We start from the raw sequence: 16,693 nt of genomic DNA, 5'->3' as shown, positions 1-16,693 counted from the left end.
GCTGAATTGTAAATTTCTTTCCATTGATTCACAGAAGCATTTACACGTAGAGATGAATTAAATGAAATGCTATAGAGCAAACACTGCATCATTAGGCGCTAAGAAAGTATTATGTATGTCTTGGAAACAAGAATACACCTGTATTCCCTATTGTCTTAATATTGGCAAAAATCTAAAAAAAAAAAATATATTTTGTTTAGCATGCACTTTAAAAGGTCATGATGAGAGACAGAATTTGTAATGAACTGGAGTTTCAGCTTCTGACATTACCCTCCTACTACAAGCTAATATTTTACCATTTGATGATTAATATTTTTAAGACAGGTGAGATGAATAGTACAGTAGTAATTAAATAGTTTGGGAACCAGTTTACAAGCAGCCTCAAAACAAGTCATACCGTAGGCATTTAATTAAGAAAAGGAACCTCCTTTAATATTTAGCTCTCCACATTAGTCTTGTCACTTTGAAAATTCATTTTCTCATTCCTTCTTCATTTCTTTCTACTGTCACACTATGCTGTTCTGTCTATCATCACAAACTCCTCAGCCTACATGCTGCTGAGCTATTATGAAACATCTTATTCATTGGCAACCCACAATACTAAATGAAAAATGGCACCTGAACTCAAGAACGTTTGACAAGCAGAGTGTACTGTAGTCAATACATGTAAGCAGTAAGGGCAAATTCCAGTGGGTTTTTGCTTTTACCCCCATCAGAACTATCTTTTAAGAGGAATCTAATTATGTCAATATTAAAATAAAAAAACATGAGACCAATGTTTTTGAATAGAATATTTTTTAAAGTATGAGAATTAGGATGTGATTTGATTGTATGTATTTCTTTGCCTCCACATCTAAGTCATGAAGATACTTATTTTTGATCATTTTCTAAGTTTTCACTAGTAAGAACAGAAATTTACTTTGAAAATAATGATGAAACGTACACCAAATCCACACCTGAGACACTTATGATTTCAGAAATAAGAGCTTTAAAGGAAAACAACAAATATTCAAAAACTATACAGGCCACCATAATGACTGGCAATTTCACATTTAGGTTCAGCAGCACCTAGCCACTCAAAATCGCTAGTATAAAGCATAATGTAACCAATTAATTGAAAAAGAAAACCAAAGCATACAAGAATTTACCAGTCATTTCCTGTACACTGTCTCTTCATATCTTTTTCTAGGTTTGCAAAAGCCACCATGTCATTAACTTCCCTTATCTAATTCTTCCTTCTTTTTAAGATAGGTGTTCACACCCATCTCCCACGCAATTCTTCTTCAGTTCCCTTCCCAACACCCTACACTAGAAAGCGTAGGTTCAAGTACCTCAAGCCTCCTGAAATGGGCCAATCTCCACCTTCTCCTATGTGTATTCTCACAGGTTTTCTAGTCTTTTTCCTACCATTCACCATCATCTCTATCCTTACTCCCTCATTTACGGCTTCTCTTTTGGTACTTTGGCCCACCCTTCCCTTACAGTCAGAGATGATTCTGAGGTTAAACCACCAATTTACCAACATAATCTAGATAAAATGTAATTAACAGTGTACAGAGAGGTGAGAAAGTCTGCGTCTTAGCTTTTGCCTTGGAGCCCAGAATAGCTGGTTTTGACTTTGGCCATCAAAAACGCTACCCATCAAGTTTTTTCTGCCTGTATCCCAATACTTTCAACTGCCTATTAATTTATTGACAAGGCAATACAGAACAGCTACTAAAGACAATGTGGCATATATCCCACCTGCAACCCAGCTATACTTATTTATTCTTTACATAGGTTGTCACTCCAAAATTGTAGTACAGATAAGGAACGTTTTAGGCTAAATGGCCTTTTTGGCTAAAACCCAAAAAAAAGCAATCCTCTGAAGTCCTCCATACACGTACTCCCCAAAACATTTGCGATGGTAAAGGTAACCATATCCTCAGCCAGAAAAAAAACCCTTGTTTTCTTTCACATTTAATCCAGGTTGGGACAACACCAGCAAACCAAAGGCTGGTGAGGCAGACACACCCACTGACTCCACAAAACCAAAATCCCATGCACCCAAAAAGCCCAAACACAGACCAAGGACAAGACCAGTACTGAATTAGAGGCAGAAACTACAACAGAGAGAAATCCAAGAAGCAACTCCTTCAGGCTCATGATTTAAAGAATTTACTCCCCCATGTGGGATTCATTAACGAGCCAAGCAGTTTTGCCATGGTAAAAAGAAAACATCATCTCCACCAGCCTAATAGGAGAGGACAGCAAAGGCCAGAAAGGTACTGCAAATTGTTCCAAAACAGGCTTGAAATGCCAACATAGAAATTTAAAGTAAATACTCGGTTTTTACTGCACTGCAAGACTCCACTGTCCATGATCCAGAGCAGTTTTAAGTTGCTGGTTCCTTCCTAGGGCAAATGAGGGAATACAAAACTTACCTCCAGACTAGGAATTTACCTTTGTAGAGCTGTCAAACCCCAGAAATCTATATAGCACACGACAAACACAGAGCTGACAGGTCTGGGACTATGTATATAAGCATGTGGACAAAAGAAATGAAGTGTATTACATAAATGAGCATATTCCCAGAATGAAGCAGACTCACAACCGTAAAATGAACAGGGGTAGGTTGGAGTGCTCCCTAGCCAGTGAATTCCAGACTGGGATCAGAGCTCTGCCTCCCCAGACCGGGGCATTTTCCTCCTCTGTGCCACATTTACAGCAAAGAAAGACCTACAGCTCTGGCTGCAAACTACCAAATTGCCAAAGCAAGAAAGAAAGGAACAAGCTTGCTTTGCCTGCTGAATCTAGCAAAAGATTTCCTAGTTCTCCCATGCTAACTTGGACACAAGCAGCAGAAGCCCATCAGTCACATGTACTTCTCTTCCTTAAGGCTCATTCAAAGGAACGTAGTTTCAGGGATGCTTTAATTAGCTTAGTTGGCAACAAAGCTTTAAAGGTTGCTGATAAGAAGAGGCAGCACACACTTTAGGTACATGTCCTCAGCACAACAGTAGTGATGGGGAAAACAGATGAAAGATATGGGAGTTTATTATACCAGTTCTGTATCAAATAGGTCTTATACAAAATATCCCTCCTTGTGCTATCTGAGGAGTATGAGAGGAGAACGCAGGATGGAGCATATGCTGAAGATGATTGATTCTGATCTCCTTACATTTCTGAAACACACTAACCTTATATATCACCAAATTGAAGAATTCTAATAGATTTTGATCACATTTTCCATGAAACCTGATCTTAGTGCCATGTACAACGAAGACAATTAGAAAATTTCGTGTGAAAACACATATATAACACTATAAAAACACAAAAGAAAATATCTGGTTTTATTTAAGCTAAAATAGAATTTTTGCTGATCTCAACATGGATGACATTACTTCCAGTTTAATGGCTTTATCCACAGCTCTGCCTTGCATTTTTTTAATTGGGTCAGAAATATGCCGATAGCAGAAATCCATTTTAAAGAATCCAATGATAACAGCACGTGCCTTTTTTAGCTTAATGGAAAAGAACAAGCTAATTATACCCAGAAAAGGCAACCAGAATATTGGGAATTAAAGAAAAACATGTCTAGCATGTGCTATCTCCTGATAATCAAATACTCTAGAAATTAACGTTACAAATCTGGTAACTTTACTCAGAAGTTTATATAATAAAAGTGTTGGTTTATTTGTGCAAATACATACAGTAACAGTTTCTTAGGATAAACACACTTAAGCCACATCCCAATTTGCTGAAAAATCTCACACTAGCTATGTTTGATAAAATCTTAACATCTCTCAAACTATACTACCTTGTTAGCAATTCCTCCAACTTGCTGATGCTAATAAGTCACTCTATTTAATAAAATGTTTGAAGTCTACTCAGCATAAGCCACAGACTCCAGATTTCCTGTTTTCCCATATTATTTTCTTAGAAGTCTCACAACTGAGGCTGTTTTGCACAGAACTGCTAAGAAAAGGAAGAACTTAACACAAATCAAAACAATGTCAAAATAGATTTTCAAAATTAAACATGGATTTAAGCATATATTGAACATCTGCTACATATGAAATAAACTCCTTATAATCACATCTACAATATAGGAAAGTTGTATCTGGAACTCAATTATTTAAAATACTACTTTCCTCCTTGGCCTTGCAGACACTTTTAAAGAGCCACAGAAATCTTAAGCATGTTTATATTAACTTTAGTATCAGCTAAAATAGCCAGTAGCTGACTTGAAGTATCAACCTCATACACATATAAAAGTAAATTATCTTTAAAAAAATTATGCATTCTTATAGAAATAACAGATCAGTTGTGCACAAAACTTTATATCTGTTTACAATACCAATCCTTTCACACAAGAGTGATTTTACATAACAGGCCTGTTAGAATATATGTTGAAAACACTATCCAAGTGCCTTTAAAAATAGTCTTGGAACTATATTTTTCTGGGTCTGTGAGAAGAACAACATCTTAATCTGATAGGATAGCTAAGTATGGTTAAGATGCACTTATTAGTCTGAGTGACATCTTTAGCATCAAATGTGTGTTCATTCTTCCCTTAATTGTTTCAATACTAAGTTTTTCTGTGGTAATATAATATTGTTTATATGAGAACAGTACAATAAAACATTTCCAAACCACACAAGTACTGAAAATAAGCATCCTGTAACTGAAAGATACATTGTGAAACGCAGTGTTCAACTTGCGCTTCCCATAAAACCTAAGTGGTTAAAAGCAAAAATTGACCATGACATTACAAAGTAATGAGCTTTTGGTAAAGGTCTTAAAATGACAGCAAATGCATCTCACAAAATCTGATTAAACTATGAATTTCAATTCAAAGATAAGGCATTACAAACCCCAAACTAGTCTGCATTCCAGGCACATGACAATGAAACCCACAATCATTTAAAGTGCAAAAGCTACAGAGTATTTAAATAACATGTCCACTAAAGTGTAAACATAACATTTTGAAAACTAATGAATTACCTGTTCACTATTTTCCCATGTAATTTTAAAAGAGCACATCTTTATTTTATGGCAGTGCCCATCAGCTGTAAACATTTGTGTTGCATTAACATGCTTCAGCTCCATGTTTCTGTTATTTTCTGTGTACACTAATTATTTAACTGCTGTGAACAAGTCATATCAACTATTGTACACATCTCATGAGTTCCTGCATGGCTTTTTGGCTTAATGCAGTCAACAGGAGGTAGGGTATTTTTCAGTCTTATTCCACATGAAATTAAGGTTTCCCCAAATTCTTTATCAATATGAAAAGCTGTCTCTCTCCATTCATCAACAATCAGCTAACGGAAAAGGCTAGTGGATTTTGCCAGAAGTAAAAGACCTAATTATGGCAAGATCAAGCCAGCTGTCAACTACAATCAGCTTGATTCATTGCACTTTTCATATTCAATAGAAAATGTTGAGCAACAGAGTTCTTTCGCAGTTATCAGGCTAAACTGGAAATGTAAGAATACAGACAATTTAGCTTTAAAAACACATGAATTATTTGTTCCATTTGTATTTTTGTAGTCTTACCAACTCACTGCAAAAACTGAATACCCCAAAACCAGAGGAAAATCATCATTATTTGTATTTAATGTTACTGTTTAAAGTGACAAAAAAAACATTCCACCTGAAATTTAACAAATAGTTTAACAGAGACTGCCTAAGATAAAAGGCAAACAGTACAGTCAGAATAGATACCCCAATCTCATGCAAATAACCTTTCCAGTGTTTGCTGTATGCTTTTCCCTACATATTTCAGGTCTTTCTTAAATCTTGCATGCTGGAAGATGAATACATGAGCCAGCAATAAAAGCTGAAGCATATAATAGCATAAATCAAGAAGCTGCAAGTCAGAGAAGACTGCAGCAAGCCAAAACCTAGACCTAAGGATTTTTAAATATTAAACATAAAATAAAATACTAAACCCCATTAACAATTTATTTTGTATCTAAAAATTATTATATTGTGGAAGCTTACAAACATAAAAAGCTATAGTTTACCTTGTCAAACTCAAGAATGACATGCAAGTTCACCCTCTCTTCGTTCTTTCAAGAAAGTCATTCAAGCATGATTCAGTGCACTTAGACAAGAGATCCAGCCAAATGGGTCTCCATAAGGACACTGAAGAACTGTATGTCCAAGCACAATACAGTGAATATTCCAGCTGCATAAAGAACAGGCTTATTTTTAGCAAGCGAGAAAAGGTATGAGCTGTAGAGTATGATCATCCAGTAGGAATAAGAGAAGAAAAACAAGTTCAACTCCCTTGCTCCTAAATTAGCTGGAGGGACTTTCATTTCCTTCGCTTTGATCTGAGGAAGACTGCAGGGGGAACAAACCTAACAACAATTGGATCTGGAGGCAGCTGCAGAGACAATAGAGAAATGGAAAGGTTCACTCGCCTGGGAAAAACATGCGGCTGGGAAATAGTTATGCTAGGTGTCCGAAGGCGAAATGGACAGGAAACTAAATGAACAAGTCTGTGAACATGGAAAGGTGTGTCAGAGAAAGGAGGCCACAGTAGCACTGCACAAGAAAAAACACAGAGACTGTGGAAAAGATGAGAGAAAACACTAATTTGCAGATGACATGGCTACATAAAAGACAGAATTCTAAAGGTGGCCTGAAAAGGAACAGTTGGCCTTATAGGTACCAGAAGAGTCTCCTGCTCAGAAATGAAAGCTGCTCAGAGAGGCAGAGGGACTCTCTAAACTTTCAAGCTTTCACAATTAAGCTCTTGGAGCTCTGCACTGACACAGTCAATGTAATCATCTATGTCGTGTAAGGAACTACAGAAATAAAGGAAAAGGCAAGTCCCATCTTCCTTACAATAGCTTAATATTAAAATATTTGGCTTAATTAAAACTGATATGTGACTGCAAAAGGATACAACTGTGACAAAAGGCACTGAAGTTTACAGTGCCAGTGTAAAGACTGTGAAAGCACAGCAATACTCCATGAAAAACAACAAGTGAACTCTTTAAGTAACGTTTACTTTATGAGCTAATGTGTATTATGTTATGCGTCAGCTGAAACACTCATTTATTCTAAACTATTCTACCTTTATATAAGGGCCAAGCAACTCAGGATCTCTATGTGCAGCGACAACTGGAGGCAATTCTCCACGTTTCATTTAGTTAGAAATCTAGGAAAAAAGAGTAAATTGTATTGCTCCATGTTCACGGTACAAATATATGAAAATAAATACCATAGAGGTTAAACAAACAGACAGGACTTCTCATCGTCCCCCTTCCACAGAGATCTGCAACTAATTATTGGTGTAAAATTGCAAAGCCGTGCCTCAGGAAAAGCAGTAAGATCTGTAAAAGTGGGAATTAAAGGTGTAGCTTGAGTAAATGGTGCAGTTCAAGGCTTTCCGTCTCTGCAAAATGGGAAGTCACTTGTTGGCTGTTACGGACTAGAAAACTGCATCTTCGTTCCCTGTAACTTCTTGAGCAGAGCTACTTTTGATGCCCACAAGGGCAGCAGAACTACAAAGTCTGTGTGTTACGAGTGTGTACAAGTGTCTGTATACTGTGTGTCTCATATCCATTGCTATCTAGATAGGTATTTGGTATCTAGAGTGACAGATTAAAAACTACGTAAAGACATAGCGAAGATAAGGAGGAAAACAGCCCTCCTGCAGTGTTCCAAGGGTATTTCCTGTTGCCAATTAGTCAATCTTTAAATTCCTCACAAATTAATTCAGATATTAAGAGCTAACATTAGTTATAAACTAATGCTATCATAACTAAAATTGTAACAGGAAAATTACCACCGAATAAGCCTGATGAAACTTATAAAATTATTCTCATCAAATGTAAGCATCTAGTGTTTGTCCATATGGATTGAAATCTATTTGAGATTACACAGGACATGTCAAAACACTGTTTATGACATTCCAAGTCCAAAACAGATGCGATTCTGCCTAAAAAGTTTAGAAGAGGCCTCAGAGTAAGGTACAAAGTCAGGACTATCTGAATTTGCTACAGTTTCATAGAAGTTCTTTCTATGAGATCATATAGTTAATAGTCTTGTAGAGACGTTACCCTACATAGCTGTCCTTTACTGAGGTGTGAAGAGACTGGGATTTCTAGTCCAGCAAGAATTCAAAAGGTACTTGTATGCATGAAAATTAGCTTTAGACTGTAATTTATTTTTTTTTTTACTTCCAAATTTAATTTTTTTTCCCTTAAGTCCTTTAGTTGGATTAGCTTTTCTATTTTTTGAAGAGCAGGATACTGCCAGCTGTCTGGAAAACACTTCAGACAGACTTAACAAAGAACTGTATCAGTCTGAGGGGAATCCAAACTCTTATTAAGCTGACCCAGGGCTTGAACTAGATATCTGACAGTGCAGAAGGCTGCTCTAGGGGCAGCAAGGCTCCCCTCTCTGTTAGTGAAAAATAATTTTAGGAATGTATGTCTTAGATGAGGGAACTCCTTTGACTGTAAAAGTAGTAGATACAATCATTTTTGTCTTCTTAACAAAAGCAACAGAGAAAGTTGCAGCAGAAAATGAGGAAAACTTGGATCTGATTTAATTACCAGTTTTTTTACATGGTCAAAATATACCAGGAAGCCTACAAGAAAATTTCTTGGGGGGGGAGGAATGCTCTGCAAACTGTTTGAATTCCTTGCGCCTAAATTTCTTTTTATCATCTTTTAATGGAATTTGCTCAGACTTTGCTATGAGCCCCCTGAAAGAACCTAGATTTCCAAGACTGACATAGTTATTTGTTCATTTTAAACAAGTTTGATTAAGACCTGTCTTATGTGAATGGCAGCCTCTTCCAAGTACATTGTTAAATGTTACAAATAGAAAGTACTTAATGCTTACAAGCTTATATTAAATTGAATTTGCAGCTGAGGTTTGAAGAACAACTATTCCAGACTAAGCTCTTTATCCTTCAATATTTCAAATGAGAAACTTCAACCAAGCCCATATAATGTATTTCTCATCTCTTGAGGTTACTACTTCTTTTAAAAAAATGGTTCGCTTTTTTCCTTACAATTAGATTGTCATATGTTTGCCTGACAGGCTAAGGAAACCATGAAGTATTTTTACCTGTGCAAGTATACTTGTAAAAACCCTCAATCAGCCATCTCTGAAACTTCTTTATCAGATGCTTTTTAGAACACATTTTAAAATATTTAACTGTCATAAGTGTAATAAATGACAAAATGTATAATAGATGTTTAATGCTTTTTTATCTGGTCACACTTGTATGGATCAAATCATTAGAACTAATGAACATACAATTCCACTCAAGGATTTTGGCATCACATGTAAATCTATCTAAACTCTTAAGTCTAGAATTTGATAAGCCATACCACAGGAACTTGAAAGCACTGTAGCTGTACTACTGTCACGATGGAATAGGATAGAGAGACTGACTGCATCACGTGGCTTCTGCTCTCTGTCAGCAACCATAGGCTCTTGTAAGTTAAATTAGTACTATTAAAAACTGCTTTCCGTCTATTTCTAGACATTTTAACCTACTTGTTAATGGAATTTCCCTGAGCAATTCCCCCAGCATGAAAGAGTCTCTTGATGCTAAAAGTTAGACTACCAGTGTAAAAATCTTGCTAAAAGCCTGATTTGAGCCACTTAAACTGAAATAGTGAACTTCAGTTCTGTTATCTAATCAGCATAAAATTTTAATTTGCAATTTTATGTACTGGTCACAGCTTCAAGACTAATAAGATTTACAGGAGTGTGATTCTCCAGTTTGGGATGATGGGGAAGTTTTCTTCCTCTAGATAAGTTTCTTTTAATAAAGCTAACACAGATTTCACAGCGAGAGATAAAAATCAGGTTCCACTTTGTATTTCTTGACAACAGCTTCAGTCACTACCCATCAAAAAAAAAGCTTATTGATATCAGTCTCTCTAATTTTACTACTAGAAATAACAAGAAGTTAAAGAGAGAATGGTATAGGCAACCACAACCTCATATTTTATTCTCTCCAAGTAAATTCCCAATTAGAAAAATAATTCAAACCAAGCAACTACAGCAAATGACTATCATCTATGTATACAGACTTTTCATTACACTAATTACTCCTACTCAGCCCAACACACTTTAATTCCATCATGTTCCAGCACCCCATCTTTTTTCCCTCCAGAACTGCATCTGCTTTCTTGTTTTCTCATCTCCAATAAACTTCTCGGTTATCCGATTACCTTCTCATACGGACAACTGTCATCATTCGGTCAGTCTTCTTTCTGGGACTTCCTTTAAGCACACCTCTGATCCACTTTTCCTGTTGATGACTGGTTGCTGCACCACGACGGGTGGCTCCTAGGTCCCTCCCTGTCCTGGCTACCACTGACCCCCAGTGGTTACAACTATAGTTGCTCTAACTCACTGTTCCCAAACCACTGCAGCCGCTATGGAATGACGGTTGGATCATGATAGGACATACGGGAGCAAACAAGACCCAGCATCGTATGACCACTGTTTCACGGCCACCGATCACAGAATCGAAGAAATTATTCTTCGATTATTAGGTACAAAGGAGCTTCTGGAAGTCACCCGGTTCAATAACCCTTGCTCAGAGCAGTTTAGACTGCTCAGGACTTGATTCAGCTAGACAGACATTGCACACGCTCCGGACAGTCTGTTCCGATGTCTATTACTCTCACCAAGAAAACATTTTCCCCGATATTTAATAAGAATTTCTCTTGTTACAACTTGTGTTCAAGTCCAGCTGGCTCAGTAACACATGCAAAAGAAAGGAGGAGGAGGAAAAGGCAGCTATTATCAGAGAAGAGAATCCCTCTTGACACGCTGTCCAATCTCCTTGGCAAAAGGAAATCTTCAGTTATGTAAGTCTTATCTCCACATATCTATACCTTTGGGTACCGGCGGAAACAGATCAGGCCCTGATTACAGCATAATTCCACTTCTAAGAAGGAAAGTTGTAAACAACAGCAAACCCCAAAAGGTTACCTCAGCAGTGAGACAAGTTGTCAATTTACAAAACCTCACATAGTTTTTTCCTTTAGACTTTGTTATGCAGAATGCAAAGTTCTCAGATGAGCACTTGCAGGTAAGTATTCTTTTTACAACAATGCATGTTTCACTGTTTGAAGACACCCAGCCTATTATATTTTTTTCCAAATAAAGATTTAATGTTAAAAATCCAATGAAGTTTAAGCATTTATATACTGTGATTTCAAGCTAACAATTATTTAATAATTGCTAATCAAGCACATATAGTTTCAAAGAGCAAAAAATCCTACTGCATATGACAAAATGCCAATTAATAGAATTAACCAAATTGAATTCCAGACAGATTGCCCATCATTTTTTCCAAGACTATTGATTCAAACATTAAAGCAAACACTCAAAATTTTATATGCACATCACACTTTCAGCTCTATCCCGGTATTAAGTAAAAAGCAATTATTTCATCATTAAAGCAATACACATAATAAAGATATACCTGAATGCAGAGTATTTGGTAAGATTTGAGCAGTCTTCAGTGTTCCATTGGTTTGTATTGACTTTAGGGCTAGTCTAACATTCAGCATGCCAGTAACAATGAATAAGCCTAATGCATTACGTAAGTGTAAGCTGATTAAATCCTTGATCCTGAAGCCACCTCTTTTTCCCCCTCCCCCATTGATTTGAAACTTGGCACAATTAAAAAAATCTTAGTTTTATACATACTCAAAACCTAATTTGTACCATTTTTCACATAAACCCCACCACAATTTACATTAATATAACCCCTTCAGGTTTTAGTCTTTCTTGTATTTTACCAGGTTTAGGAAATTATTGAATGTCCATTTAAAAGTGATCAGTTCCCTAACAAATTTTAATTTTGTGGCTAAATTTTTTTTTTCCATATATACTGAACGGCACAAAGGTAGCAGTGTTATTCAAGTTATCAGGTCTGAGTTCACCTGTAAAAATTAACAGCAAATTTAAAGTACAATGCCATGCTATCATAAACTTCAGTGCTGCTAAGTGAGATTGTAAGGCATACTGCACATGCCAGTCCTAATTTCCAAAGATATTAGTGTCTCAAATGAAGTATACGTGCTACGACCTACATGGAAGAATAGATCAGGAGCAGTCATGAAAGAGTTACGTTCCCCTAGCACATTATAGCACTATGATCTCACTACATTGTCAGTATGACAATGGAAGCAGGATAAATGGATCCTGCAGCAGAGGATATGTTAGTGTTCTCTACAGAAAAGGAACTTAGAAAGCAATACATGATTAACTGTTTTGAATAGGGCAAAAACATTCCTTCCACTAGGCCCACATGCCATACACAAAACAAGCTGCTAAGAGCTGCAAACTGACTGAATGACTTTGTTGCTCTGTATGTGTGAATTTTAGATGCCAATTATCAGGCAATATACAAGCACAGCGTTGTTTAATCTCCACAATTATTTTTAACATTTTAGTTCCATTTTTCTTCAAGACATCTCAGCTTGAAAAACCTGATTTGTTTGCTTTTGAACCTTTTCTTAAGCACTACTTTACCCTGAGAAAGAGCCCTATGCACATTTGGAAATTGACAGTGCTTCACAGAGACAATACAACTATGAGTTGGTGAGCTCAGGTCTTTTTCCTGAAATTTAAAAATGTTTAAAAATAGTCAGCTATAGCTACAGTGCCCCATTCAAGGCAGCAGAATGACCCTGAGCAAAGGAGAACAGCATATGCTCTGTAGACTCTTCATTAGTATTGAGGATGAGAAGACAGAGAAGAAAGTGAAGTGAGTTCCAGCTCAGTAGGTTTTTAAGCCATGGTAATTTTTGAAGTAATGCACTACATTTTACTTGTAAAAGAGAGAATGTTCAAGCCAGGACTCACTGAATGCCACCAAACAGGTTGCCTATGCTATGTAATATGCATTTTAAATTAGAAACCTAGTAATATTTTAGTCAAAGGAAAAAAAAAGGCATAGAAATTAACTAAGTGTGTAAAAACCAGTATAAATAGGTGGCTCTGAGGGGGTATGCAACCCCTTCTACCATCTGAAAACATCCCAATCCATGGATATATGCTCATATTTTAACACATGAGGCTATGTCGTGAATCAATACCAGTGAGATAAATCAAACAAGGAAAGATGTCTGGAGGCAATACTAGTATGAAACAATAATGTAGCTGGTTTTTGCTCCACACAGGATGAGTAAGACAGAGGAAGACAGATTAAAAAATGCAGCAATTAATAAGACTCCAGCGGCTTCCCAGATCACGTAAGTGTATTTCTAGACAGAAAATTTAGTTTCATTAATGAAAAAGCCACATTCTCCCATTCACTTTATAATAAAACAATCTAAACAGAACAAGGTCTTTACATTTTCCACCAGTTCCCACCATACCAGAGCTTGAACAAAAAGAATTTCAAAAACATCAAATATTTGAGTGGAATTGATCCAAAACCTTTAGGATTTATTACATACCCCATTCTCTGTACGTTTCTCCACAGGTATATTTATGCCATTTCTTTGATTTTGGGCTTGACGTCCACCTAAAAGTAAAGTAAGTGTAAAGTTCAGTTTTCAACACAAATTGTTTTCACTCTTGAATCTGTCCTTTCCAGAATTTTTTATATAAAGTTTTTGCCTATATATCTTTATTCTGCTAGTCCCAACCCCTTCTTACTAGGTTATTCTTTGTAGGCAGTGGAGTCAGCAGAAATAAAGCATTTACTTCACAGACATCCTCTGTTCAAAGTACAGCCATGCAGCTGTCATGACAAAGATGTCATGAAAGGGAATGTAGCGAGTGTGACTACTAACGTTTCATACTTCTATGTCTACAACAAGCAGTACCTTCAGTTGAATTAATTATAAATTAATACAGTAGAGGAACCTTTTCTAATACCTTACAAACAACTTTAATTTATGAATTGATCCATAGGTCAACGATTAATTAAAAAGCCTTGCACACATGGTTCAGATGCATGTATGTGAAACTCTGTGGCTTCAGGTGTATCTTAAATTTCTTCGCATACTTTAAGTTTGTATTGCCCAAAGGATGACCAAGTACCTAATCAATACAAAAATAACATGACATAGGATTTGATACTTCTGGCATGCAAAGCACCCAGGAACTACTTAGAAATACTAAAGGAAACTCCAGCTCTAAGCAATAAGGACTCAGCCAAGACCTGAAATCCGGTTGTTGGAAGTAGTCAGATTAGTTGAATGAGTAAGGATAACCTGAGCATGCAAATACACATCTCACTGATAGAACTTCCATATATACTTCATAGCTGTCAGACTGCGTAAAGGATAACACACAGCCTCAAAAACCTTCTCATAAATTAAGTATAGCCTATACTAGTTAGATCAGAAAACTGAAGTCCTCCTTGTTTTTCATTCCAGTCTAAAGAAAACCCCACTTCATACAGCACTGTTTTACATAAATACTTTTGTTGTAGATCCAAGCAGACCAGCAATTTTTCAAAGTGCAAATTATCACCACCATCAAATATATCTACGTGAAGTACTGAGAAAGTAAAGACACAGAACCCTCTACCATTGATGTCGGCAAAATAGATTTTAGTTTCTGAAGGAGGTAAAGAAGTTTACAGATTTTTTTCTGTGGGGCAACTGAAAGAACAGAAAGTCAAAAAGCATATTCCCACCCACTCAAAATGTACGGACTTTCTCTCAACAAGAAAAAACAATGCATTAAGCCCCTAATACCCCCCAACATGTTTGGATCAGTATTAAGCAGAACAGAAACTGATCTTACTACAAAAATATTACTCTGACTGGTAGAAATTGTTTTAGAGAAGGAAATTTGAGAATATGAATAAATGTGCCCCTGAGGAAGGTTCAAAATCGCTTTGGTATAAGGAAGTTGTACTACACACATATCTACTGAAATGCACTGAAAGAACTGATGATCGAACTCACTTCAGAAAATACTCTAAATATGTTTAGGTAACAAGGCTACAGGGTAAGTGTACTTACTCTGTTCATTACTTTCAGCTGGTGACTCCTCATGACGAAGGAAGAATTTCACCTCTTCCCTGCGGGGACCCCATTTCTGTAGGTGGTCATACATCATGTGATCAAAGGGTATGGGCCGCTCTGAAAGTACAAGATCAAAAAACTTATCACAACTATTTCAAATTAAGCTAAGTTTTATAGAATTCTCACTAAGAACCAGAATGTCCTTTTTGGTAGCAATTCCATCTATCTGGTATATTTTGTCTTAGGCAATGTCAAAGAAATGGGCTCCAACAGACAATAGTTGCACTGTATTAAAAGCTAGCCTGTTACTGTAACATAGCCCACTGCTTAACAGCAGTACCTAACCAGTTTGCAAAACTATACAAAAAATATCAGTGCTTAGAAACCCTAACTTAGGAATTCTTCATCACAACCTTTTTCACCATGCTGATCTTTGCACTTTTGCTCCCCATCACCACCAGATGGGTATTTCGTTCATTATTCAAATGACCGTTCAACATGAACCTCCAGTTTTCCACTCAGACTAAAAGCCTTATCACTACACTGACATTACGTCTCCTAAGAACTTGAGCAGGTGCTCCCACTCCAGTACACTATGCCAGACAACATCCAGTGTATGTGGAATTTCTGTCAAATCTTTGAACAAATAAAGGCTAAGTTCTATGCAGCAGTCAGTCTCTGTTTTTCCCCAAAGAAATGTAAAACATTCTCATAGTGTAGCTATTTCTTCCAAATTTATCAAATATATTACTAAGAGGCTGCCCACTATATATTTAGTATTTTAAAATGAAAACACATTTCAAAAGAAAAGTTTTCAGTTTCCCTAATTATACTTTTATTTTTTATTTGTAATTTGTTTTCATTAAGGTAAGAAAATCTTCCTTTTAAGATCTAATACTAAGCATGTTATTAGAAGATGTCTTCAAATCAGAATAAAATTATACTAGAAGAGATTTAATTAGCTTTCCTACATGCAGCACCATGTCAAACCAATATTACTACAGAACATCAGGCTTAGATGGAAACCAGAAAGCATAGTTTGTGTTCTTCATTGTTAGAAGCAAAATGCTCTCTTCCCCTAAAAACCCAAACCACAGTATCTCCTACCAGGCAAAGCACTGCTAACAATTTGTTATCCATTTCATACTTTACCCATTTGACATAAGAATACAAAATGATTCAAAGATATAACACATATCTTGGGGAAAGCCTGGGAAAAACACAAATACACATTTTTATAATGCAATTTATCTGAATTTATATTTATTATGAACTATATAAATGTATAAATCTCTTGATAATCTTGGGATACTCATTTGTGTTATTTAAAGAACAATAAATTTTCATACTTGATTCACAATTGATTTAATACAATGAAGTGTCTTGTCAAAATCTGACGTGTCAAATATGTATATTGATTAACACAGTTTAGCCACAGTTAGATCTCGCTGCTTTCAACAGGGAAGGGTCGTTTCAAGCACAAGCTCATTACATTCATCAACTGACTGGTTACCTGTCTTCCTAACCCCCTCAACAAAACAAAAAAATCACAACACCTGGATTTTAAAATATAGATGCTTTTATTTTCTTTTTATTGTTCCTCACACAAGTAGACTCCAAGAAACAATGTCAACAGTGTTTATGCACACAAGAATAAGGTCAGTGGCTTATTACAACTTAGTTCTTGAAAGGGAATTTGAAAAACATGATTTTCAGGTTTTTCA

At 36.2% G+C, this 16,693-nt stretch overlaps 1 protein-coding gene across 6 annotated transcripts in view; it reads right to left on the bottom strand.

Annotated features, from left to right (window-relative positions):
* Window positions 1-16,693, bottom strand: part of PPP1R13B (protein phosphatase 1 regulatory subunit 13B) — a 69,057-nt gene that overhangs the window by 23,149 nt on the left and 29,215 nt on the right. For 5 of the 6 annotated variants that reach the window (XM_040599742.1, XM_040599740.1, XM_040599741.1 and 2 more), the window contains exons 3-4: window positions 14,967-15,086; window positions 13,446-13,513 (exon numbers count right to left, since the gene is read on the bottom strand). In XM_040599742.1, the coding sequence (XP_040455676.1) occupies window positions 13,446-13,513; window positions 14,967-15,086 (188 nt within the window). Of the gene's footprint in view, window positions 1-11,461; window positions 12,754-13,445; window positions 13,514-14,966; window positions 15,087-16,693 lie in introns of those variants that run through there. The other variant, XM_040599746.1, reaches the window with a different exon arrangement.

This window comes from Falco naumanni, chromosome 7, assembly GCF_017639655.2.
Source record: "Falco naumanni isolate bFalNau1 chromosome 7, bFalNau1.pat, whole genome shotgun sequence".
NCBI classification, from domain to species: Eukaryota; Metazoa; Chordata; class Aves; order Falconiformes; family Falconidae; genus Falco; species Falco naumanni.
Note: the sequence above shows the minus strand (reverse complement) of the source record. Positions and strands in the feature narration are given on the sequence as shown.